The sequence below is a fragment of the Amblyomma mixtum genome, chromosome 2, assembly GCF_055824585.1.
Source record: "Amblyomma mixtum isolate Tamu chromosome 2, ASM5582458v1, whole genome shotgun sequence".
NCBI classification, from domain to species: domain Eukaryota; kingdom Metazoa; phylum Arthropoda; class Arachnida; order Ixodida; family Ixodidae; genus Amblyomma; species Amblyomma mixtum.
Genome location: NC_143013.1, coordinates 317,194,527 through 317,220,239, shown reverse-complemented (window position 1 = coordinate 317,220,239; position 25,713 = coordinate 317,194,527). Strand labels below are relative to the sequence as shown.

General features: G+C 51.2%; 1 protein-coding gene across 3 annotated transcripts in view; it reads left to right on the top strand.

The window, feature by feature from the left end:
* Positions 1-25,713, top strand: part of LOC149365089 (bicaudal D-related protein homolog) — a 185,000-nt gene that overhangs the window by 111,323 nt on the left and 47,964 nt on the right. The window contains exon 1 of one of the 3 annotated variants that reach the window (XM_089575166.1): positions 5,530-5,772. The exons of the other annotated variants lie outside the window; for them this stretch is intronic. Within the exon in view, the coding sequence (XP_089431292.1) occupies positions 5,692-5,772 (81 nt within the window). The 5' untranslated portion in view covers positions 5,530-5,691. Of the gene's footprint in view, positions 1-5,529; positions 5,773-25,713 lie in introns of those variants that run through there. 3 annotated transcript variants of the gene reach the window in all.

The window sequence follows — 25,713 nt, the reverse complement described above, 5'->3', positions numbered from 1 at the left end:
GCGGTGCACCGTTCAGCCATCGGGCGGTTTGTTAAGCGCGGGCGCACGCGCGGCGCACTTGTTGCTTCCGAGCCGACGCTCGATGCGCGGCGCACGCTTTGGTTCCTAACGGGGTGCACGCGCGCGCACTTAAGCGGGCCGCAGTCAATAGATTTGCGAAACGCTTCGCGGGGCGGGTCTGGCCGCGTGGAACGGAAGCCGCGCAGTCTCTCTGTCAGGTTGAGCAACGCGTCTGCCTATCGCTCTGGCCAGCCAGCTGAGTGGCACGTGCGCCCAGCGGTGTCTCGTCACGCGCGCCAGATCGTATTCAGGCGGCTCCGGCGGGGAACAAACAATGGGAACGTGTGCACCGGGGCTATGCACGCACGTATTGCCACGCTGGGCGCTCAGTTAATACGGTTACGCGAGGAGGCGAAGTGAGGGCATTGTTTGAGAATGCCTCTACAAGAGCTCGTCGGCAACGACGTCTTGCAGTGCATTTCATTTGGTGGAGAGCATTGCACCGTATCACTGGAGACGGAATGCAACGCAGTGCAATGCACGGAGTCAGCGACAGCAAACAGGGCTAACGGCGTTCTGCGATGCGTCTGCTGAAATGAGGTGAACTGCGGCACAGCGGTCAATCGCATTGTCCTTTCTCTTTTTGCTCTTGTAGGAAAGCAGTGCCTGGCGCATACTTCGGCGTGCAGGGGGGTTGAGCCAGTGAGCATTTTTCGTCGTTTCAAAGATCATTGAAAGTGCATGTTTTAGTCGCGTCGCATCTTCTTTGAGCTTCATCGTTGTTACTGAGGGGATAGGGGGGTGGGGGGTGGGCTAGCCTTTTCGACCCTCTTGTATTTGCTTTATAACTACGAAAAGCAGAAACCGCCATTGTCTTTGCAACTTGTCTGGAACTGTTATCAAAGCTTTCAAACAGCAGGAAATTTCCACTTTGTTTCTCTTTATTGCACTCTTTCTTTTCTAGCAGCGCATATCGATAACGGTGTAGCTGCGCGCTCTAAAGAAAAGAAATGCGCATCGCGCGATAAAGAGTGCCCTTTTTCAAAAAAAAAAAAAATGCCAGATTAGCATCCACTGATAACGGTGGATGTTTGCGTCGTTCGGTCGCAACAGTGTTGCTTTCGAGCATGGTTGCCAGCCAGCCAGCTCTCTCTTTGCGATCGTGTGAACTGTGTGCTTCGTACAGCACAATGTTCACACGGTTTGCTGCTTTGTTGCAGGACGGTTGTAGCTTTTCGAAACACAAGCTGCAAAATGCGGGGTTCAAGCCGCTGTTTGCGCTTGTAGACGGTCACGTCCTGTAGCTGTGTGCTCAGAAAGCCACTCGCGATGTCATCACTGCCTCAACCTCTTCTCTCCGCGTGTGCATGCATTGAATCTGTATGCGCTACTAAAATGGTCTGAAGGCGAAGCGACAAAAGCTGAACGTACAGGAAGCTTCTATCTTTTCCTATGTAATTCAGCATCAACGGGCATAAGTGCACTTCACCTTCCAACCGCCATCTTCGTGTTTCTTCCGCCTTGCCTTGTTCCCCAACGCTTAAAATATAGTACAGCCGACGAGATCAGTCATATGCCTCTTTGTACAAACTCTCAAACCATGATTAGTTGCGTCTCTGTATGGTTGCCCCAAACAACCAGAGAACGCAAATGCACTCCGACCAACATGCGGGGGAAAGTTTCCGCCCTCGGCCACCTCGCACGAAAGCTACGACGGCGGCGTTCACACCTGCGTGCGCGCGCATTGAAGTCCGGCGACGGTGGGCGCTTCGTGTATGAGTGCTTTGGGCGTAATGACAGCGTGTTCTGTACAAGCGATGCGCGAATGCCTGACAGCCTGTTCGGCATTATACGGCGTGTACGAGGTTCTTGCGAGTAGGGCGGACGTAATTAAGCCGGTCGTTAACGGCCCATTAGTGGCAGCTGTTGTCGGAAGCAGCGCGAGGAATGTGTGATGCGTGCGACTAGTTTGTGCACAGGCTAGAGAAATCGACACGATCTGCTGTGAGCCTGCTTCCCCCACTAATCCACATGGTTTGCGTTTTCTTTAATCCGAAATGATGGTAAAGAAGTCGCACGTAACCAAGCCGCGATATCGTTCACGTATGCGTTAGACGCCACAAATTATTTTACCGTGTGGTTCTGCGGCAGAGCCTTTGTTGCTCTGAACCATTGACATGCAGATAATATAAGAGCTTCTACTGTCGAAAACCTTTCTGTCTTTCTTTTTTTCTTCATTGTCAGGCCATTGAAAAAGGAGGGTGGGTGGGGGGGGGGGGGGGTAGTGGTTTGGGCCCACTCCTAGTTGGTTTTGCATGAAGATGTTACGGGGAAATACTATTTACATTTATCTGCAAGCCGTAGGTGAATAATTCCTAGCCGGGAGCACCAGCGCGAACAGGAAGCACCATCAACCTCTTCTTCTTCGTTCGTCCCTTTCACGCGGGAGTCCACTTCGTCTTCCACTTCCACTGCGTCGTAACATGACCCCCGGCGGCACAAGCGCCGTCCCGGTGCTAGGCCGATGAGAGAGGAGCTGCGTGATAGGGCTTGAGGCGCGTAACGTGAACAATATCGGTGGATGGTCGACATGATGAGGACGCAAGTGTATGAGGTGCAACTTCATACGTGACGTCGGTGACCTGACGCACAACGCGATAAGGACCATGGTAGGGGGACAAAAGTTTCTCAGAAAGACCGACGCGGCGGGAAGGGGACCACAGAAGAACGAGCGACCCCGGCTCGTAAGTGACATGGCGATGGTGATGATCATACAGAGACTTCTGTGCTCGCTGGGACGCTTGTAGCCGAGTACGGGCGATTTGGCGAGCGTCTGCAGCTTGAGCAATGGCGTCACGGGCATAGGCGGTGACTGGACGGTCAGCAGATGGGACGAGTGTATCCAAAGGCAGGACGGCGTGTCTCCCGTACAAGAGATAAAAAGGAGAGTAACCAGTTGTGTCATGCCGCGAGGTGTTGTAAGCGAACGTGACGTAGGGCAAGGCGAGATCCCAGTCTTTGTGGTCGGGGGAGACGTACATAGACAACATGTCTGTCAATGTTCGGTTCAAACGCTCGGTTAGCCCGTTGGTCTGCGGGTGGTATGCTGTGGCAATCTTATGCTTGGTAGAACATGAACGCAGGATGTCGTCAACAACTCTGGACAGGAAATAGCGTCCGCGGTCTGTGAGTAACTGACGAGGGGCACCTTGTTGCAGAATGAGATTGTGCAAAAGAAAGTCTGCCACATCGGTCGCGCAGCTCGTAGGCAATGCACGGGTGATCGCATACCGAGTCGCATAGTCTGTGGCTACCGCGATCCACCTATTTCCGGAGTCCGAGGTCGGGAATGGCCCAAGGAGGTCGAGCCCTACACGGTGGAACGGTTCCACAGGCACGTCTATAGGATGCAGAAGACCAGGAGGTGGTACCGAAGGCTTCTTCCTGCGCTGACAGAGGTCGCAAGTGGTGACGTAATGGCGGACTGTACGGTATAATCCAGGCCAAAAGAAACGGCGCCGTATCCGGTCGTAAGTTCGTGCCACACCAAGGTGGCCAGCGGCAGGCAGGTCATGGAGTTCTGCAATTATAGAAGACCGCAGCTGCTGGGGAATGACTAGAAGGAGGGAGGGCCCGTCAGGACGGAAGTTGCGGCGATAGAGGATGTCATTTTCGGTAACGAAGAGCTGCAGGGACCGCTTCGAGCTTCCAGAGCTGAGGCCCTCGATGATGGTTTGCAAATATGGGTCTTTGCGCTGCTCCTCGGCGATGTTGTGTAGATCAGAAATGCCAAACAGGGAAGGGATATCGTCAGTGTCACTGAGAGCAGGTGGCTCGACAGGGTACCGAGACAGGCAATCAGCGTCTTGGTGGAGACGTCCAGACTTGTACACGACAGTGTACGAATACTCCTGAAGGCGTAGCGCCCAGCGGCCAAGACGCCCGGAAGGGTCTTTCAGCGAGGACAGCCAGCAAAGGGCATGGTGATCCGTGACAACAGAAAAAGCACGCCCGAACAAGTATGGCCGGAATTTAGCTACAGCCCAAACCAGGGCGAGGCACTCACGTTCGGTGATGAAGTAATTTCGCTCAGCAGGTGACAGCAGGCGGCTAGCATACGCAACCACGCGGTGTGGGCCCCGGGAGCGTTGAGCCAGCACGGCTCCGATCCCGTAGCCACAGGCGTCCGTGCGGAGTTCAGTTGAGGCCGCGGGATCGAAATGTGCCAGAATCGGGGATGATGTCAGCAGGCGGACAAGCGTGGAAAACGCACGTTGTTGATCAGTGCCCCAGGTAAAGTCTGTGGCGGTCTTCAGGAGGTCAGTGAGGGGACGAGCGATAAGAGCAAAATCTTGAATAAAACGGCGGAAGTAGGAACACAGCCCAAGAAAACTGCGCACGTCTTTCTGGGAATGTGGACGAGGGAAGTGTTGCACCGCTGCAATTTTAGCTGGATCAGGACGTACACCGGAGGCGTCGGCGAGATGTCCAAGAATGGTGAGTTGGCGGTGGCCGAATCGGCATTTGGACGAGTTGAGCTGTAGCCCAGCCGTACGAAAGACAGTCAGGATTTACCCCGCACCTCCACCAAAGATGTTACGGGGAAATACTATTTACATTTATCTACAAGCCGTAGGTGAATAATTCCTAGCCGGGAGCACCAGCGCGAACAGGAAGCACCATCAACCTCTTCTTCTTCGTTCGTCCCTTTCACGCGGGAGTCCACTTCGTCTTCCACTTCCACTGCGTCGTAACAATATGAATGGAGTTCGAGAATAGGTCGGACACAGACGAGAAGCAGGTACAAATGTTTTGTATGCGCACTTGTCTCTCATCCACGAATGTCCGACGCCTTTCTACGTCTCGAGCCAACATAACTATCACAACACGTATACATGAACTCTCTGCTCCAACGCAGTCATTAGTACAACGATCGCCACCGAAATACATTACCTCTTAACAGCACCTTTTTGTAGCTGGTAATGGCTACACTTCGAAGGAAATAACCGAGAATGACACGCGAGCGTGTGTTTTTTTTTTTATGTTAATCGAATGAACCATGCCATTGGACTCAAGGTGATCGGAACATTTAACCACACAACCCGCATGGAGCTTCGTCGATGAGATATCAATCTCTTTCACAGACTGAATTTAAACCTGGACTGCGCACCAGAGTCATTATGCACTAGTTAACATTCGACTCTAGCGTTTGAAAAATCACACCAACAAGACGGCACCACGGCTTCCATGTTTGAAGCTTGAAAATCTTGCGCTGCCCTAAGCACTATAGACACAGCAGTACAATGAGACGACCATAATTGAAACAGCGGAAAACGAATAACTTGTCTACAAATGAACGCTAATCGAATACAAGGTATTCAAGCTTCAAGTGTCTGAGCGACTAGACTACAGCCAGCCAATATGCTTCCGCTTACTCTCGTTCTAATTTCGTTCTGCAGTGTACAGCACCATTTAGTGCGCGCACGACGTCGTGCGTGCAGGTAGACCGGGCCAGGGACAAACCGAGTAGCTCGCCTTTGTTTCCCGTGGGCGGGCCGTCGTGCCTTTCTGGGAATTTATGGGGCAGCTGGCCTGGATGCGGATGTCGGACGTTGATCACGCGCTCCAAGGGCGCCTACGGACACAGTCGGTGCAGCGGCCGGCGATGCCGCTGGGGGCGCCCCGAGCGCAATGAATTGCCCGGGGTCATCGAGAAGGAAACCAACTGCGCTTCCAGTTTGCATCCGTTGCTCGACTTCTGCAAGGAGAACCGTACGTACATGGCGGGCCATTTTTCTCGCAGCTACACAGGAAGAAGGTGAGTTGGTGGGGAGAGGTGCACTGCCGTGGCGTTGGCAGGTGAAACAGACTGAGACTTGCGTTTGCGTAAAGGCGGCAATGCTGTTGACGTCTGTTCACGTACGCAGGGAGGGCGTAGGCAATACTTGATTCGGCATGTTTTAATGCGGAAGCATTTTTAGTCCCACTACGAGAATAGCCGGCGGTGTGTGTTAATGCACTCACAGATGGCACAGAAAATCACCGAGATGGCAAGAAAAAAAAAATTCAGGGGGGCGCTTTGTTGACCTAAAGTGCGGTGAGGGTTAAGCCTTAAGTGTTGCTTATTGTGTCACTGATGTGTGGTTAAGACGTTAAGCTTCGCCTCCAAGAGTGGAACGCGACAGCGTCTTGCAACGCTGCCGGGGAGTCCACAGAACGCCATCGCCCGTTCGGCTCTACGCATTGCTCGTCGGTAAATTGGTTTTTGAGGAAAGGAAATGTATCTGTCTCGCATATCTCGGTGGACACCTGAACCTCGCCGTAACGGGGAGGAAGATGGGAGTGAACGAAGACACCGTATTCACTAGACGCGCCTTTGATCATGTTGTTGTTGTTGTTGTGACTGGGAGAAGGATGAAAAGGAAATTGCACGGGCCTGCCTACTGTCTCGAGCCGAGCCACCACCGCTGCCGCGTGCAGATAGAGGAGAGTTGAAAGGTCACAGGAAAGATAAAAAGAAAAGAAAAGACGCGCGTCGCAGCAACGACCGCGTCCGCCGAAGCGGACGCTGCTGAAAAAACAGATAAGTGGCCGAAGCCGCGATCTCTCCACCACCTCCCGTCCCTTTGATCATTCCAAACCATCGAGCTGGCATGGCGGAGTGGTAGTGTGTTCGTCTCGCACTCCGGAGGCCCTGGTTCGATTTCCCAACTCGACCAATTTCCAACTCGGTTTTATTTATTTATCTGGTTTGACTAGAAAGGTTAACTAGGCTACCTGGTTAGTTACGCAATTAATTAACCCCAATTCCACTTACTTGAAGCATCAGTATACCATCCCTTTAATTGGTTCCATGGTTACTATTAATTGTAAAACATTTTATTCGCCGGAAAGAGCTTGGTAAGAGGTCGCGTTAAGTGGTAGAGAGTACGCAGCCCTCGACGACTTTGTCAGCCCACTCCACCGCCAAAACTTGCGTTCTGGGGTTAGAGCTAGCCAGACGGTCTCCCACCGCTCGAGAGAAGGAGCGGTAAGTACATCACCCGGAGGTGGCTCTATTTTGCAGTCCCACAGGATGTGATCATAGGTGGCTCGTTGGCCACAGAGTTTACAATTTGGCGCACATTTATCCAGATCTTCAATGGTTACTATCTAAAGTACAATTGGCCCGTTTGAAATTCGCGCACTGTGACGTGCGACCATTTCGACCAATTGAAAAGCGTGACATTTCTGTCTACAACTCCTGCTTACAACGATGAGTCATTAAAGGCTTCCGCCTTAATAGGGTGACGTCATCAAGCGGCCGTAGAGTGCACGCAGCACGCCGATCGAGCACTGCCATTTCGGACAATCGTACAGATGTCGCTCGTCTATACCCAAGACCCTTTTCTCAAGCATTTCACCCCAGAAGAGCCGAGCACCAGGCCGGGGAAATCTTGTACCCACTAGAAAACCGATGGGTCACCAGCAGTACTGCCTGACCTCAACGTGGCGCCAGTTTTCTCGACTACATTCTTACGAAAATTGTGAACAACCGTTTGTCGTACAGCGTTCTACGTGGCGTCATACGATTTATCGTTGCATATAGCTTACGCATGCTAGTAACTCTAGCTTGCGACAGGGATTCGAACCGACGACATATGCACCTTCAGTTGTATGCCTTCCCTAACTCTCTACCTCCTCCCTGAAGGCATGGCTGCGATTTCCATTGAGATGTGAGATAGACACTGCGCCATTTCCTTTTCTAAAAAAAAAAAAAGACAATTTTCTTATTAAAATTGTGACGCAACCGTTCGTCGTACACCGTTGCGGGTGGCGTCATACGATTTCTCGTTGCATACAGCATACGTCTCTTAAGTTGGAGGCTAGCCTGCGACAGGTATTCGAACCGTGTGTCTGAGCGTTTCACTCGGACCTTTGAGTATTCCGCGTATGTGGAATCAACGTTCAGACACGCGTCTTCGTTTCATTTCTCAGTGTGCAACCTCCCTCAAAATGACACACTAATATTAGATTCCGCCTTCACAGCACGTAAGCAGTCTTGAGTGCCCTCTGAATGTTTTCTCCAGGGGAACCAAAAGCCGGACACTTTGTGGACCTAAAGGGCGGTGAGGCGAAAGCCTTAAGCGTGGTGTTGCTGCTTGTGTCACTGATGTGTGGTTAAGGTGTTAAGATTCGCCTCTAAGAGCTGAACGCGACAGCGTCTTGCAACGCTGCCAGGGAGTGAGTGAGTGAAGAAACTTTATTTCCGCCAGAAGAAGACCCGTGCCCCTCCGGGTCCGCACGCAGGCGTCCGGGGAGGGGCAGCGTCGCAGCTGGAAGACTAGCAACGGTATAGACGCGCAGCTTCTGCTGCCAGGCGGGTAGCGTATCGTTGTATGCTAAGGTCGGCACTTCTGAGTATGGTCTCCCATTCCTCTGCATTATTGATTCTGCCATATCCTGGGGCACTGGGACATCTCCATAGTATGTGTTCGAGTGTAGCGGTATGCCCGCAGAACTCGCACACCTCCGCATCCTCCCTCGTGTCACCTCCTGTCCAGCTCCTCCAGAGCGGGGATGCGAAGTTTCTAGCTTGGAGTCTTCTCCAGTCATAGGCCTCAGCCGAGCTAAGCGATCTATCCGGAGGAGGATAGATCCTTTTGTTCTTTTTCTGAATGTCTGTGATGCTATTAAAGGTATTGGTTTCCTCTTTAGTGCTGAATTCGTATGAGGTGTCCACGGCTCCCCGGGGTAAAGAGGAGCGGGCGAGCCTGTGGGCGGCCTCGTTTCCAACCAGACCCGAGTGGGCTGGGGTCCAGATAATTAGAATATTGTGGGCTGGGATAAAGTCTTTTAGATATTTAGCCGCCATTTCGTGGATGCGTCCCTTGCTGTAATTTCTAATTGCGGCTTTGCAGTCGCTTACTACGTATTTGGTACCTGGCTGAGTTAGAGCGATCGCTATTGCAACCTCCTCCGCCACAAGGGGTTTTAAGTCAAGGTGTCTTACAACGCGTAACGTTCTGCCTGAGTTCCCGACGGCTACGGAGACGGTGTCTCCTAGCGTGCCTACCGCGGCATCAGTGTAGGCCACGGTTCCGTGTGGCATCTTGCCTAGCTTAGCAGCCAGCTGTGCGACCCTGGGGTGGTATTCTCCCGGTGTCGCCTTTTGCGACATGTCGCATTCGCTCTTCGCTGATTGGCTCGAGCCGCGGTGACGGCTGCGTGATGACACGGACCCGCCTTCCTGCTACGTCATCGTGACGTCGCCCCAATTTACTACGCTTAGTCGAACAACGGAATGCGCTGAAGCGATTCGCGCGGGCGACGGGCTACCGTTAGCGTACGAACGCAATCGGCAGTTGCGGCTTTTGCGCCCTTGGCGTGAAAACATGGCGACGTCCTTTCAAGCGAGAGCCGCCCGCTTCAGCCAATTCAGCAGTCCTTGCGATTCCGGTCGGCATGTTTACCGGCAACTATTGGTGTTGTTACTTTTCGCTATGACTTACCTTGCTTCGACGATAAAGTTTAAGCTGCAATTCAGCCTAGTTTTTTAGATACGCTCTCGATTCTGGAGCGCGCAAGCGTAATGGGACCTCCAGCTACACTGCTACCGTCTGCAACTGCCCGAAACGCAGCCGAAACCTAGCACAACCGTCCGGAACGAAAGAAAAATAGATTTGGAGCTTTTTCGCGGTGTTTTATAGACTTAAATGAAGTAAAGCGAGTTTATATTAAATTTGCAAATGTTTTTCTGAACATTAGACGTCATGTGATGGCAAATATTCTTGCTATAAAAGATACGAAACTACTCCTGCTAGTGAATCAGCAGTGGTAAATTGTCGCTTCTCGGAGTGAATGAATGCACCGCAGACGAAAGTGCCGGCGGCTTTTTCCATTTCTTCGAGCATCTGTAAGCACTTTTTTAGGCCCCGCCCATATGCGACATGTCGCAAAAGGCGACACCGGCAGAATACCACCCCTGCTTTTCCTTCTGCCTTTGTCGTGGATGGGATGCATGTTTCTAGGTACGGGAGCCCATTGAACGCCATCGCCCGTTCAGCTCTATGCCTTGCTCGTCGGTAAATTGGTTTTTCAGGAAAGGAAATGTATCTGTCTCTCATATCACAGTGGACATCTAAACCTCGTCGTAACGGGAAGGGAGGAAGATGGGAATGAACGAAGACACCGTATTCACTAGACGCGCCTTTGTTCATTCCAAACCATTGAGCTGGCATGGCGGAGTGGTAGCGTGCTCGTCTCGCACTCCGGAGACCGGGGTTCGATTCCCGAGCTCGGCCAATTTCCTACTCGGTTTTATTTATTTATCTGGTCTGACTAGAGAGGTTAACTAGGCTAATTGGTTAAGTAAGCAATTAACTAAACTCAGTCCCACTTACTTGGAGCATCACTATACGATCCCTTTAATTGGTTGCATGGTTACTAGCCAAAGTACAATTGGCCCCGTTTGGAATTCGCGCACTGTGACGTCACGACCGTTTCGACCAATTGAAAAGCGTGACATTTCTGTCGACAACCCCTGCTTACAACGATGAGACATTAAAGGCTTCCGCCTTAATAATATTAGATTCCGCCTTCACAGCACGTAAGCAGTCTTGAGTGCCCTCTGAATGTTTTCTCCAGGGGAACCAAAAGCCGGACTGGATGGAGTGAAAGGGCAAACGCAAACGCGGAGCCTAAGTGAATGTCTGCTCTTTCACTTCGTCCATTCCTCTGTATTGCTGTTGTGTGTGTATATTTAATCTGGAAAGCATTGGTAAACGTGGGTAGATCTCGAGGGCGTGTGCTTGAATGGGACCGTCTCAAGAAGTGTGCTTTCCTTCGCCATAGCTAGCGCCGGACTGTTGGGAGCTGTTTCAGTTAAGCGCGAAGCGTGTGGCGGTGAAAATCACGTGTAATTTGCAGTGCTTCGGAGATCACGTGTCTATGGCACGTAAAAGTATACAGAAGATGGTAGATACTTCAAGCCGCCGCGGTGTCTCAGGGGTTATGGCGCTCGGCTGCTGACCTGAAAGAAGCGGGTTCGATCCCGGCCGCGGCTGTCGATTTTCGATGGAGGCGAAATTATAGAGGCTCGCGTACTGTGCAATGGCACGTTAAAGAACCCCCAGGTGGTCGATATTTCCGGAGCCCTCCACTACGGCGTCCCTCACAGCCTGAGTCGCTTTGGGACGTTAAACGCCCATAAACTATAAACCGAAGGTGCGTAATTCGAAGTTTTCAACGTGTTTGTTTCTAGATGCCGTACTGCTGCCTTCTGGATTTGACAGCCATGCAAGCGTCTCATTAAGATCTAAGCCACGAGATGAAAAGAGATGTTCCCTGCTTTAGGCCTTCATTCTACGCATGTGGGTGCTCACTGCGCGTCTCCCTGGTTCTGACATTCTCTCCCTTTCCTCAATGTGGTAGTCGTGTTTGATGTGTAGCCGGTCCAAGAGGCGGCAACCGGACGTGGTCTGTGCAAGATGCGTGTATTGGTTGACTAAATGGGCTTCTCGAAGCTCCCGGAATGTGTTCACCACGCCGAAGGCCAGAAGTCTTTGGTTGTACGTGGCGACCGGGAGATCGAGAGCCCGCTTGATGACTTTCCTGTGGATGACCTCCACTTGGTCATCATCGTGTTTGCGCAGGTGCGCCCTCCGGGTCCGACCCCTTCCCCGCAACATGTCCAGAGAAGACCATAGCGGTCGTCGCCAGACGCGTGCGGAAGCGTTAATGGGCTCACTTTCAAAGCCTACAGCGCAACACACGCGGAGGAGATTGCCATTGCTCTGGCTCTCACTAATCCCAAGTCGAAACACATTATCACCGACTCGTGAGGGGCCTGTCGGAACTATGAGCGCTGGGCTCCCCCGCTTGCCTGGCGCATACTGCAATATAGCTGCCGATGCGAAGATCCAACTCCACGCAACCTTATTTGGGCCCCCGGTCACCAGGGGCTCCAGGGAAGCGAACAGGCCGATCAGGCCGCCCGCGCACTCTCTCCCCGGGCTATCTCCCTGTCCTTGGAAGCCTACTCCCAATCAGACAATCTGGCCATTACATTCAAACACATCACCGATTACTACAAGGAGTAGCACCGGCGCTACCCGGCCCCTTGTAAGGGTCTGGATGGCGCTGACGAGCGCCTCCTCATCAAAATTCTCACTAACACTGTACTATTCCCGGCGGTGCTTAAACATTTCAATACATCCTTTGATGGCGCGTGCCAGTTCTGTGGGCAGGTGGCTGACACCTTCCACATGGTTTGGGCGTGTCAATAAAACTCTAGCCCCCCTGTAAGGCCGCGCTTCATTTAGGCCTCATTAGTTTTTTTTTTTAACCAGGCCCCGGGCTCAAGGTTGTGCCCAACCTACCAGGGCTGTGGTCACTGTATATTAAAATGTAATTGGCTAACGAAGTCTAGGGCAGGCCTTGAAAAATGACCGCCCTAACTTCTTTATGTGTGAAGCATATAAATATGCAAGCAACAGCACTGGACAGCAGTCTCGGGAAGGACTCCGTGCTTGGCACGTGCTTCTACAAGCACCTAGGCTTTAACCGGAACCCTCCGGTCGATAAGTAAGGTCAGTTAGAGAGCTTTCTCTGTGTGAGAATTGACTTTGTTTCTGTAACTCAGTTTGATCTGTACATACATGTAAATATATTTCCTCGTCTCGTCTTCATCATCGGCATCATTGATCGTCTCCTCCTTCATCAACGCCGAATAACCACATTTGGAGAGGCCTGTGCCTTTCCGAAGAAAGAAAAGAACCATCTTGAATTTACTCCCCCCAACCCCACCAGAGGGGACTGGGAGGCGGCCCTGCTCGGCTGTCAGGACCTAAAGACCCAAAAGGCTTTGGTTCAACGGACGCGGGCGGCGTTGCTTGCCAATGGGGCCCCGGAATTGGGGCTCCACCTAGTATATTGTGAGGGGTAAAGGCCAATAGGGTTCTACCCCAATCACCTTTCTGTAAAGATTTAATAGACGACAAATGTTTTTCGCCACCACCACCACCACCATGCTTTCAATTTCGTGCTTTACAGTTGTCTCAAGAACTAAACGCACGCTGGTTCCCAAACTTTACATCCTAAAAAATTCAGGGGGCACTTTGACTGTCTAAAGTGGGTAGAGGCGGAAGCGTTTTCCGCACCACCTGCGCTGTTTCTGTGGCACTGGTGGCGTCACATATGATTGAGTACTAATTACTAAGTGATGACAAATCACTAATTAATGATTAATGCCTGAAATCTAATTAACTGCTAATTAATGACGCTTAAGCTTCGCCTTTAGGAGTGGAACGCGAGAGCGCGTTGTAGCGCTGCCAGGGAGTCCACGGAACGCCACCACCCGTTCGGCGCGATGCCTCGCCCCTTGAACGCAACGCTTTTTGAGGAAAGGAATGGCGGAGTAATTCTCTGTCATCTCGGTGGACACCTGAACCGCACCGTAGAGGAAGGGAGGAAGTGGGAGGAAGTGGAAGAAGATAGATAAAGAGGAGCCGTAATGAAGAAAATGAAAATTGTATTTGAGGAAAGGAAATTCCGCAGTAACTGTCTCACAAAATTCAGGGGGGCACTTTTTTGACCTAAAGTGTGGTCACTGATGTGTGGTTGAGATGTTAAGCTTCGCCCCTAAGAGTGGAACGCGACAGCGTCTTGCAACGCTGCCAAGGAGTCCATGGAACGCCATCGCCCATTCGGTTCTACGCCTCGCTCGCCGGTAAATTAGTTTTTGAGGAAAGGAAATGTATCTGTCTCTCATACCTCGGTGGACACCTAAACCTTGTCGTAATGGGAAGGGAGGAGGATGGCAGTGAGCGAAGACACCGTATTCACTAGACGCGCCTTTGTTCATTCCAAACCATCGAACTGGCATGGCGGAGTGGATAGCATGCTCGTCTCTCACGCCGAAGACCGGGGTTCGATTCCTGAGCTCGACCAATTTCTTAATCGGTTTTATTTATTTATATGGCCTGACTAGTAAAGCTAATTAGACTAATTTGGTAATTAAGCAATTAACTAAGCTCAGTCCCACTTACTTGGAGCATCCACTATACGATCCCTTCAATTGGTTGCATGGTTACTAGCCAAAGTACAATTGGCCCCGTTTGAAATTCGCGCACTGTGACGTCACGACCGTTTCCACCAATTGAAAAGCGTGACATTTTCTGTCGACAACTGGTGCTTACAACGATGAGACATTAAAGGCTTCCGCCTTAATAGGCACGAAGCAACCGTGCTTTCTAGCTTCCCTTGGCCAACAGACGCGGACATGTTGCTACCTTGCCTGTATATGGGCAAGATATTGTGCTCTCCGATGTCTGCTTAATTGTGCGCAGGTGATATATACAGTTCAGTCACCGAAACACGGGGTGTTTCCTGAAATTTCACTGCGAATGTTTCCTCTTATGCATTGTGGAGCACGCTGGTGTGGCAATGATAAAGTTGCAGCAGCTTATTTAGCAAGCGGGTAAGTATATCTTTTTATTTATTCATTTATTTATTGAACCTCACAGGCCCGAACGGGCATTGTGTGAGAGGGGTTACAGTATCAAAAAGGATTTCAGCAACAAGAGGCAAACACTGGGTATATAAGTATCAAAACAGAACTTAATTCACAAGAACTAACATAAAACTAAATCGTACCTACACAGCGCAATACTTACAGGTGCATACATACATATACACAGAAAAATAAGGCTAACATCTATATCTATATCTATATAAACTATATATCTATAGATATCTATAGTAGATATCTATATATCTATAGGCTATATCTATATAAAACTAGCTTTCCATTTTTTTCCAGAAGTTGCAAAGTGAGAACATTTTTAAAGTACTTGGATGCAAAGCCGCATTGATCCCCATCTTTTTTATATGAACAGACGTCAGTAAATTTATTGCCCATAACTGCCCCTTTTCCACACACACGCACGCACGCACGCACGCACAGACACACGCACGAACGCGCGCGCAAATCCGTCTTTGATACCGATCCAAAAGGTTTCTCTGCTGCACCCCTGGCAGCACGATTCCTCGCCGACTAAGGTGTGTCGGGTTCGATTCTCGCTTCTTTGGGATAGTGCAGGCGTTGCACTTTTAAAATTGGTTTGTTAGGAAATGAAACGCGAAATAACTGTCTCACTTCTCGGTGAACACCTTAACCGCATCGAGAGGGAAGGGAGGAAGACGGAAGAGAAATAGGAGTCGTTGTGAAGAGCTGCGGAATAATTTCAACCATCTGAGGATCTTTAACGTGTAGTGACACCGCACAGCACACGGGAGCCTTTTGCGTTTCGCTTCCATCGAAACGCGGCTGCCGCGGCTTGGTTCGAACCTGCACTTTTTTGGTAAAAGCACAATGTCAAAACAACCGTGATGTGTGATGCCAGTATACCTCGTAATTAAACCCGAGTGACCCCATCACAGCGGCTCTCTCTGAGAAGAACCATGGATCACGATGGTTGTTACTCTGCGAAGGGAAGCGCCGCTAATTCGAATTTGCAGCATGCGTGCGCAGTGCGCGGTCTTTCCCACCTCGGCGGCTGCCCAGCCTCGCACGCGGAAAGCACGCAGTAGTACATAATGCCGGTTGCGCGCGTAGGTACCGGTGCGCGACCGGGGAACGCGCCTGCATTTCTGGGGCGTTCCGGCGATGACCGCGCGGCCGGTCGGCCATGCGGGCATATAGAGTCTCTCCGCATGACCGCAGCCATCTTGCATGTGGGGTCACGCTCGCCCTGTCCCTCTCTGTTCGTCGCCCTAAACCTAAACCCCCACTGAAGAGGGGAGGAGGGGGGGGGGGGTTCTGTTGCAGCCGCATTGGTGCAGAAGGCCGCGGCGAACGGAGAAACGAATCTTTGCTTTCGAGTTCCTCGGAGCGAGTCGCGGAAGGTGTTGCGTGGCGCCCTTCTTCAATGTACGGCACCGCCTGTGGCGCGACGAAACCTTGATTGAACGCACTCGTTTTCTTTTTGCAATTCGCCGGTAACAACAGCGATCCGCGTCGTCTCTCGAGTGCACGCATGGTGCAGCCGCCGCAATGCATTGTGCGCGTCCAGCGTGCCTTAGGAGGCGCGGTTCTTATCGCTGTGTACGCGGTGTGAGGTGCCGATTTGGAAGAGAAAAATCGAAAAAAAAAGAGAAGGAAATTACCCGGAAGCGAAGCGAATTACTGTCGGCGGCCCACCGCGTGTGATTTTAGTTGCGCTTGTGGTTTCGGTGCATTCCCCAGGCTGCCTTTTCCTTTGTGGACGCCGTATACCATTCGGCTTCCTTCAAGGGCGCGCCGCACACCGAACATTTGCCAGCTGCTTACTTCCACCTCATCAGGCGAGCCGCCTCCATCGGTTCTGGCTGCTCACGATGAAGCAGTTTGATCTTTTTTTTTTTATGAGACGAAGGTGCGCAGTACTGTTGCACTTCTCGGTGGACACCTCAAAGGAAGGTATTAGAGGGGAGTGAAAGAAAGAGGAAAGATAGAGATGCCATAGTGGAGGGCTCCGGAATATTTTCGACCACCTGAGGATCGTTAGCGTGCACTGACATCGCACAGCATGCGGGCGCCGTTTAAACCTGGCCTCCGCGGCCGGTATCGAACCCGGGTCCTAGGCCCAGTAGCCGATCGCACACTGTAAGAACATCACGGCACAATACGGCTGCCACGCGCAGAGGCGAGAGTGCGTGTAAAGAATGTAGACCGAATTTCTCGACCTCAGGTGTGTATCATATATAGAAGCGGTCGAATGACTTTCCGGGTCTCTGAACGGTGAGGCAAGGAAGACGGTCTACCCGACTTTCTGAATGCGGCAAGCACCTCCGTGGACCTCGGTGGTTTTCGAGTTATGAGGTGTAATGTCCATCCGTAGCTCCTTAGCTGCACAGTATGTGTTTGCGTTGCATACATGTATACGCTCTTCGTTGTGAACGCTCGGGAACTAACAGCGGGTAAGGATTATTTGGAGAAGAAAAAACAACATTAACTGTGATCTTGTTTACTCAGCTGCTGTTCAACACTCCTTACGGCGAACTTTTGTCGGTCATAGGAATTTCATTAAAACTCACAATGGCGCAATGCATGATGTCTGACGGTGATATCGCATTTAGCGTATTTGCTTGCTGCAGAGTAGTATGCAACTTTCGACGTTTGATTTCGCCTGTTTGCCGCACGTGCATAGTTCTGCACACTTGCTTAAACGAAGTGCTCAATCTATCAGTTAAACAGTAGAGCCTGAAAAGCGACGGATAAATAGCGGATGACTCACCGCAGAGGGTCCGCATTGCTCTTTACGCATGACTTGGCTGATGGTCACGCACTATTAAACCGCTCTAATTCTGTACACTCGATCCTACGTCGGTCGGTTGCGCCATTCGGCGGCGGCTCACGTAAATACTGGCGCCGCGAAATGACACTGGAAATCGTTTGCGTGTGGAGCTCAAAGCAACGAGAAAGCAGCGGCCCAGCCACGCAGTCACAGATCACGCTATTCAGCAAGGCGACGCATGCAGAGAATTCCTTCAGCTGCGGATACAGCCAGAACCTGTCTTGACTTTAGGGCGAATTTCGCGTAAAGCAGATCCCCTTCTGTCCACAATCTATCAACTAAGGCCATTTTCAGCTCGTTTGAAACTCGGGTTGTGTGCAATGTGCCTGTCGTTCCTAAGCAAATGAACGGGCCGGCACGTCCCTATTGATCTCTTAACGAATAGTAGATGAGGTAGTTTACTAGGCACAATAAGAGGCGAGACGAGTGGTGTGCTACACTCGCGAGCCATCAGCCCGAATGTAATACACAAACACGTGCAAGTAGAATGCAGGACGGCGCTGACGTCAGCGTGGCCCTGTGTTTTGTTTAAATTTTGTGTGCTACTTTCGGCTCACGCCTCGTAAGACGTACCAGCCGGCTATGGTTCAACCAACTTTGCGATACTCTACACATTCATAGCAGCGTTGTTTACGACTTGCTCAGTCAACGGGCCCGTCGCAACTTGCGCGTGTCAACAACCCCATACAGTATGTACGACCTTCGTACCGCCACGTCAGCGCCGAAAGCGTGTTGCATGACGTCTTCTGTCACCTTTCCTGGCATGCAAAGGGCAGCGTCGTCACGACGTTGTCGCGCAGTCCGGTGTGCTGGCATTTCATTTCGAACGTGCGTGCCGCGGGGCGCGCGTGAATGTGCATCAACATTCGCCCACGGAGCATACAGACGATGGGCGTGTGCGCACACGCAGGCGGAGCGAGACACGCGGCGTCACCCTTTCATTCGGTTGCATAATTCTCACGCAGGACTCCCACCTTCGTCGCATGGAAAGAAGCGAATGCCGTTGACTGCGCATGCGCATATTATATGCAAGCATTCACAGTGGGCAGTCGTCGCTGAGCGATGTGTGCGTGTCCACTGTCGAGATGTAGTCGACGAACGAAAAGTCGCTGCCTTGTGCTGCCACCGCGCTTCCATTGATGACGCAGCGCCGATGTATACCCACTTCACTTCTTTCTGTTTCTTTTAGCAGTTTCCAGATGTCCTTATTCGCCGGCTAGGCCACTTCGTTAAGCTTCATTACTTCAGCTCGAAGCATGGTGAATGTGTTCTCTTCTCTATGCTCGCACAGGCAACAGATCATGTATTAACTCCTCTCGTACGATGTTCTGCAAGACCGATCCAAGAAACTGTACATGCCGCCATCCGAGTGATGTGTGCACGGGAGGGAATACGACGAGGACTAAACGTGCCAGCAGCGGAAGTTTGTCACGTTCCCCTAGTCTCGTTGGACTGCGAAAATATCCGGGCGCATCTGCTGTCGTGGCAAGGCGTCCGGCGAGGTGTGAAATGGTTCTCTTGTGCCTCGTAATGCCCATCCCATGCAATCTGGCATTTTGCATGTACAGCTCCACCGGTACCTTGTAAATGCCAGGAACGTGGACCGGTTTTAGGAGATTAGTATTAAAGATAGAGCCACAATTTTTGTTTCTCTCTCAAGTTTGTGGGCCGTTAGCGTGCACGATACCACCGTTACCGTTTACGTGCTCTCACTAGCAGCTCCTCTGAGCGGTCAAAAACCGAGGTCACTTACTTAGCGCGGCGAACGCTGCTTTAAAGGGCGCACCGCTCAGTCACGCGCACAATACAAACGTTCGTTGCCCGGTATAGACTAACGACCCTTTGAGAGCAGGCGTCCCTGGCACATAAACACACGCGCAGACGCCATGTGAGCTTCGTTTTGTCACTGGGGCTACCCAAAAGGCATTACGGCCGAGTGGGACGAACAGTGCAGAAGAAGACCGCTGAAATGCGTCATTTCTTTTGCTTTTCGTTCAGTTTTAGCTCGAAATTCGCGCCGCCGTTAAGTCTGCAACGCCATTGCCTGTTAAGGGTTCACTGGTACAGAAACCGCAGTGGCTCACGAAGAGTTAAAGGAGTGCATGAGTTCGAACGGCAAAGCGGGTTTATAGGACGGCACGCTGGAAAAAAATAAGGCAGAAAATAAACAGCGACCTTGACTTGCGTAATTACGTCTCGCGTCGTCGTCGCCACCGAGCGCGTGAACGTCCTACCTTGACCGGGCACGGCCACCGCCCCGGCAGACGCCGCGCCCGGAAGAGCCTCCGCGTATGTGCGCATTGCGTGTATAAGCGGACCCCTAATGGGATACGATGGCGGGCCAGAGCGTTCTCGAGTGGGTCATGCATGCCTCGGATAAAAGGGTGAGGGGAAGACGCCTGCGTAGTATGCCGTGTTGGAGATTATAATGTTCGCGAGACTCGTTACGGCGCTGTGTGCACGGGCATGTATAGATGCGAGACCGCCTATTACGTCACCATATTTCCGGTCCCGCGAGTGCGTCTAGCCGGCGGCTGCCTGCCTGACTGGCTGGCTGATAGGCAAGGGTGTTCTTGTAATGACTCGCGCATCTATTCAATGCGAAGAGTAGGTCAAATTCTTCGCAAAAGTTTGAGAGGTATAAGGCTTGCGTAACCGAGTCTTATTGGACTTTACATTAAGGTATACCCGAACGAGACCACGGTGGATGCTTTATTTGTTTTCATTTTGCAGCACTAGGTGCGCAAAACTCCCCGGTACAGGGCTGTACAAGCTGAAGGATTTCCGAGATAACGTGGCAGAGCGTCAGAGCTACAGTACAACAGACACGGACTAGGCGCTGACTTAAATCATAAATCCCTTTTGGCGAGGTAGTCGATAAACATATCGCACTGGAGGCCAACAAAGCAAGGAAACGCGTTCACCACACGTCACGCGTTATAATGTCACTGGTCAACTGGCGCATGCCGAAGTTCTGCTTTGAGGAATATTTGTTTTTTCAACAACATAACATTAACCGCCGATTTACTTCGTTACTCTAAATTCGACGTAGGTGCGCTAGCACCATGTGCATAAACCCTTCGCATATATGTCACTTTTGTCGGCAAGCGGCAGCTGGCGCGACCCGTTTTCAGCTTTTCCATGCACTTGGCCGCTGCTGCCGCGAAAGCAGTTTGATACGTTTTTCGCTGGTGACCCACCTAGTGCTGGCGCACGAAAAGAAAAGGGGATCTCCCTCTCTCTTCTCTGCCACCTGGCAACCATGACAGGTGACAGCTGGCACTTGGAGGCTTCACCAGGATACATGGCGGCTTTTTCGCGAGCGAGGTAGAGAGAAGCGTGCATATACATCTACCCTGCCAATGATTTCAGTTGCGATTCAGCGCTGTGCTGGCTTCCTTGCCTTGCACACGTCTATTGTAATACAGATGCGGCAGTACTGCAACAACACACCCAACAAGTTGGAATAGCAATGCTGCCAGAGCGCTTTCGTTCGCAGTCGAACTGTAGGCCGCTATTTTGGCATGTCTCCATAATCACTCTTCAGGTCTTTGGAAGGATTCCAGGTCTTTGGAAGGATTCCTCCAACATGCGCCGTTTTTTTCGACGAGTTAGAGCGACAGAGAGCCCCGGCAGCGCGACACCCGGATGGAGATAAGAGCGAAGAAGCGGCGGACGTCGCCACGTATCTCTCGATGCGAAAGCAAATGTGGTCGACAAGTGGCAAACACCACTCAGCAAGGAGGTCTTTGAGAGAAGCGAAGCTATCTCTTCTGTTAAAATTCCGGAAGTGTTCATTTCGACAACACAGTACTAGTATTAGCACACCTGGACCGGCAAGGATTTGCGTACTCGAATGCGTGAGTTCGCGTACCTCGGGATTCCCGCTCCGACGCAGATACTAGCGGCGCGGTTCTCATCGAAACCTTTCGCTTAGGGAGGGAACGCAGGCATTTAGATCCGAGCTTAGGCTGTACTCTTTCAAAAAAGTGGCATTTCATGCTTATAGAGCGTTAATTTTTTTATTATCGCTATATTCACATTTCAGTACCGATTTCCTGCATGCTCGTCGGTCATGACGGTCATGTTGGCTGCGGTAGGCGCTAGGAGTCAAGCATCGCGTCGACAATGCATGCGCTTTCGAGAAGCTTGCAGGCAAAGCAGCCTTTCCAGTGCACGTAACTCGTCGAAATAGCCAAAATTTGTTTGACCTCAGCGCCAAGGGTAATTGCGTTTTCGAAACTCTAAAACCGGGTATGGATATTACGATGGACTACACGCTTCTCATTTATTAAGGAGCTAGCAGTAATAGTGAAAAGGTTAGCTATTCAGTATTAGTTAACTAGCGTGCTATTTAGCATCTCTTAGCTGTATTCTGATGTACTAAACCGCTGACAATGCTATGCCGAAAAAGCTGTTCTGGTAACTTAAAAGGCCTATTTTTAAAATTGCGTAAAGCCTTACGCGAAACACCGTGTATAAACAAACGTGACAAAAGCCATGATTGGCCTGGTTGCTACTCAAACATACAGGGCACGATTCCTGTACCCTCCGCTCTTTTTTTGTGTACACTATTTTCTCTGTTATTCAGTCGCATTCTGTCGCCACTTGAAATTTAGCGCCCACCAGCTTCTCGAGTAATGACATTGTCGCTGCGACGGCTACGCACTCCTCCTGTCCAGCCTGGCCCGATGGCGGTGCGCACCGGCGTTGTTCGCTCCTTCCTCGCACCAAGGTATGTGCGGCGAATTCGCGGCCGTGTGCCGAGCAGGATTTTTCGCCGCGCGAATTTCGCAGTGAAGCGCCAGTCGTTCGTCCTGTCCTCTGCGCACATATCGTTCGGTCTGTTGAGGCGAGGAAAGATCGCGATATCGGACGTTCGCGGGGGGGGGGGGGAGTGCGCTTGAGGCAGGTGTTACACAAGTGACTCGGGAACACACTGGAGATAAGTGAAACACAGCGAGGGATAACTTATCTCCACGAGTGACTCACAGAAAGGCCTGCGAGCAATGCTGCTGACCTACAGATTGAAGGGCGCACACTCAATTGTATCGTACACCGTCGGTTTCGCCAAAACGGCTACAAACACTCGTGTAATGTGTGCGCACAGCCGAAGATCGACGCGCGCAAGACTGAAAACGAAACGTACGACAGCAGATGATCGCTGCTGCGACTGAGGGAAGAACGAAGAGGAAAGTTGAAAGGTATGTGAAGGGAATGAAAGAAAAGACGCGCGTCGCGGCCACCGCGTCCGCCGTTGCGACGACGATGGCTGCCGCAACAATAGACACCCACAACATCCCAGCCTAAAAAAATCAGAGCAAATGTTCGCAAGTTAGCTGATTATATCTTCGTGAAAGCAAAAAAAAAAGGTAAAATAAGTGGGGATCGACATATACGTGAGCGCTAGCCACTTTCGCTCAAGCATAAATGGCGTTCGGAGTGGCCCCTGTGAGACGGATACAAGGCGACTCCCTTATCACTTCCATACGCGAGCTCCTCAGTTCAGTTACCGGGGCGTTCCACCGCGCCGTCATGACGCCGGGAGGCACCGCTCGTAAGCGCCGCACATCTTTTCCGCCGATCCCTTCTCCACGGCGGCTTAATGGTCTGGAAATCCTCAGACACCCGAGCCATGCGGAGTCATCGGCGCGCGCGGGCTGGGACGGAACCGCACGCCGTCGTGTATACGAGGTCAATGGCACACACCATGCGCACGAGGCCAAGGGTCACTCTGCCGCGGCAATGCAGTGGCGCGGCGTGGGGGATGGAAGTGCGGCGATCGTTTGGGCGTGCTTCCCGGATTCATGGGCCGCCTACCACGAGAGGCTCTCTACGCAGACTGACGTGGCTGCCACTGCGTGCTGCTTTCCGAAAACACATCTGAATTACTGTCATTAGGTAAAGCTGCGCGAATGAAGGTGCCCGAAGACGAAACGAAGATGAGCCAGGAAAGAGCGCTGAACTGACAGATGATTTTTATTGCGCTAAACGTACGCAATACATAGGAAAGCAGTGGCAGGGGTAATCAGATGCTGTAAACGTCCCGAGGTGTAAAGGACCATAAAAGAGAGAGGTGGATAGATCGAGAAAGACGTAACAAGCTGATAAGGCTAAAAGACGATGAAATATGCTTTCTTGTACATTGCATTGTGTACGCCTCGTTCATTTGCAGAATTGTAGAATTTATTGCGGACATTTTTACATTACAAGTTACATTGCAGTACAATAAAAATCAGTTGTTAGATCAGCGCTCTTTCCAGTCTCATCTTCGTTTCGCCTTCTTTTGCGCTGCTTTACAATTTTTCGGAATAGACCAACTAGCTCAGCGTAAAGTTTTATTTGGATTACTGCCCATTGTCTTCAGGGGAGTCCACAAGTGGTAAATGAATATCAAATAAGTGATTAATTACTTATGGGCGAAGCGATGCGGCTTTCTCAGGATCTTTCCAGTCGAAGTGAAATCCGCCCTGGTCGGTCATTTGAACGTGAAACGACAGCCTGTCCCCAGCTGTCGGCGACGTGATGAGTCATAATTGATCAACAACATTCATTGCTCCCACTGGATTATGCTTACAACCCACAAATGAACGTCACGCGCCGCTCGGTGCCGATTTGGCTCGTGCCCATAACGCAAGCGAGTTGCGCGGAGTTTGTATTGTTTCGGCAGTAATAGGACAATTACGCGTTGTGACCACGAGATGGCTGGTCCATTATATCGCTAGGCGATTTGCTAAATGGCGGCGGCGACGTGAGCGGGGCTGACTTGGAACACGGCTTCGGTGAGCGCCACGCTCTACTTGTTTCCGCTGCCTGGACAGATGCTGATTTGAATGGCGGAGGGCAGCGTGGTCAAGTGAGTAGTGATCCACTTTCCGATGGCGGATGGCGAGCTTCATTGCGGCAGACCAGCGTTGCTTTGAAAGAGCTCCCAAGCGTGGCTCGACGAGGTTAATGAGGGCGACAGTTGCCATAGGGCTGACTAGCGCACAACTCGTTTGCACAAGCTGACACGTATATCAGAACTTGCTCGTGCTTCTTCGCGCTTGTCGTATGAACGGAAATGCCCCTAGTAAAGCTACCGTGCCAGACCTTAATCCGGCATGGAACTAACCGTCGTACACAACGAGAGAGAACTTCTTCTGAACACAGAAGAGTGGAGAATTGGAGTTGTTGGTTTACGATCATGTTGGGAACAGCGCTAACACAGTACGAAGCGAGAACACAACACAGGCGCTGACTTTCGCCATCTTTTCGCGCAGCAAGTTGAATCGGTTTATTTCGGTTGCGGGATTGCGGTATGTATATATATCTGTATTTCCGAACTAAACGCCAGTTGCTAGTCAGCGCCTGTGTTGTGTTCTCGCTCCGTCCTGCGTTAGCGCTGTTCCGAACATGATTATTCTGAACAGTACAGCGGTCTGTTTAAAGAGAGCCTGAAATCATTCTGATGGGCATATTCTAGTGTAGCGGATCTGTAGAGGTGGTCTTTGTGGATATTCGAGTCAAATTTAAAAACGCTGCGTAGACCCTGTAATTTAAAAATGCGTATTTTTTTTTATTTGTAGCTCCCAGTAGCTCGCAATCGATTAGGGCGACACCTCGCCGCGCATTCTTAGCCGCCCCTTCCCCGAAGGCGTCAGTGGGCAACCTGGGCGAGCCTTGTCACTGGGGCTTTAGCGTGGGTGGGATGGTGCTAGACGGGGTGCAGAAGGCTGCAGATCCGACCTGTTTTCTTTATTATTTTATTTTTGGTGCGTCGGCGTGTATGAGTTCAGGGGGGGCGAGGAGGAGCATCGTTTTTAATCGCAATATCTTCGCTGTAATGAAGCTAGCGTAAAAACTTTACGGTGCGGTGACGAGTGACGGAATACCGATCGCTCGTACGCCTTCTCTAACCTCGGTAAATATCATTTCATGGTGCTTCTACTTTATATGTCAAGAGCGAGCGCCGCCTTGATTTCTGCTGGTGCTTGAGTCCAGTTTTGTTCGTCAGAGGACGACTAGTTTCGCGGGTATATTAATACGTGAACCCAATCCACATTTGGCAGGTAGATAAACCGCGGTTACATCGCTGTCATTAGAACATAATGTATGCCATTGTGCCACTCGGCACCATCCAGGATCGTGTCTGAACCGGCTCAATGGTGACGTGTTGGTTGTCGTCCCATTGTTAGCACTACTCCAGTTCGGTTCCCGCATGGGAGCAAAGTAAGAGATTGGATCAGTACTTAGATAATAGGTTACCCTTCCTTCATGTATTGATATTCGCGTCAGCCTTCAGTAAACACAACGTGCTGCACTTTCTAGCCTTTTGCCCGAGGGTTGAGTTTGCCGTGATGTATACGTGCTACAGCTTCTTCCATCGGTTGTCCACACACGTCCTCTGCGGTCGCTT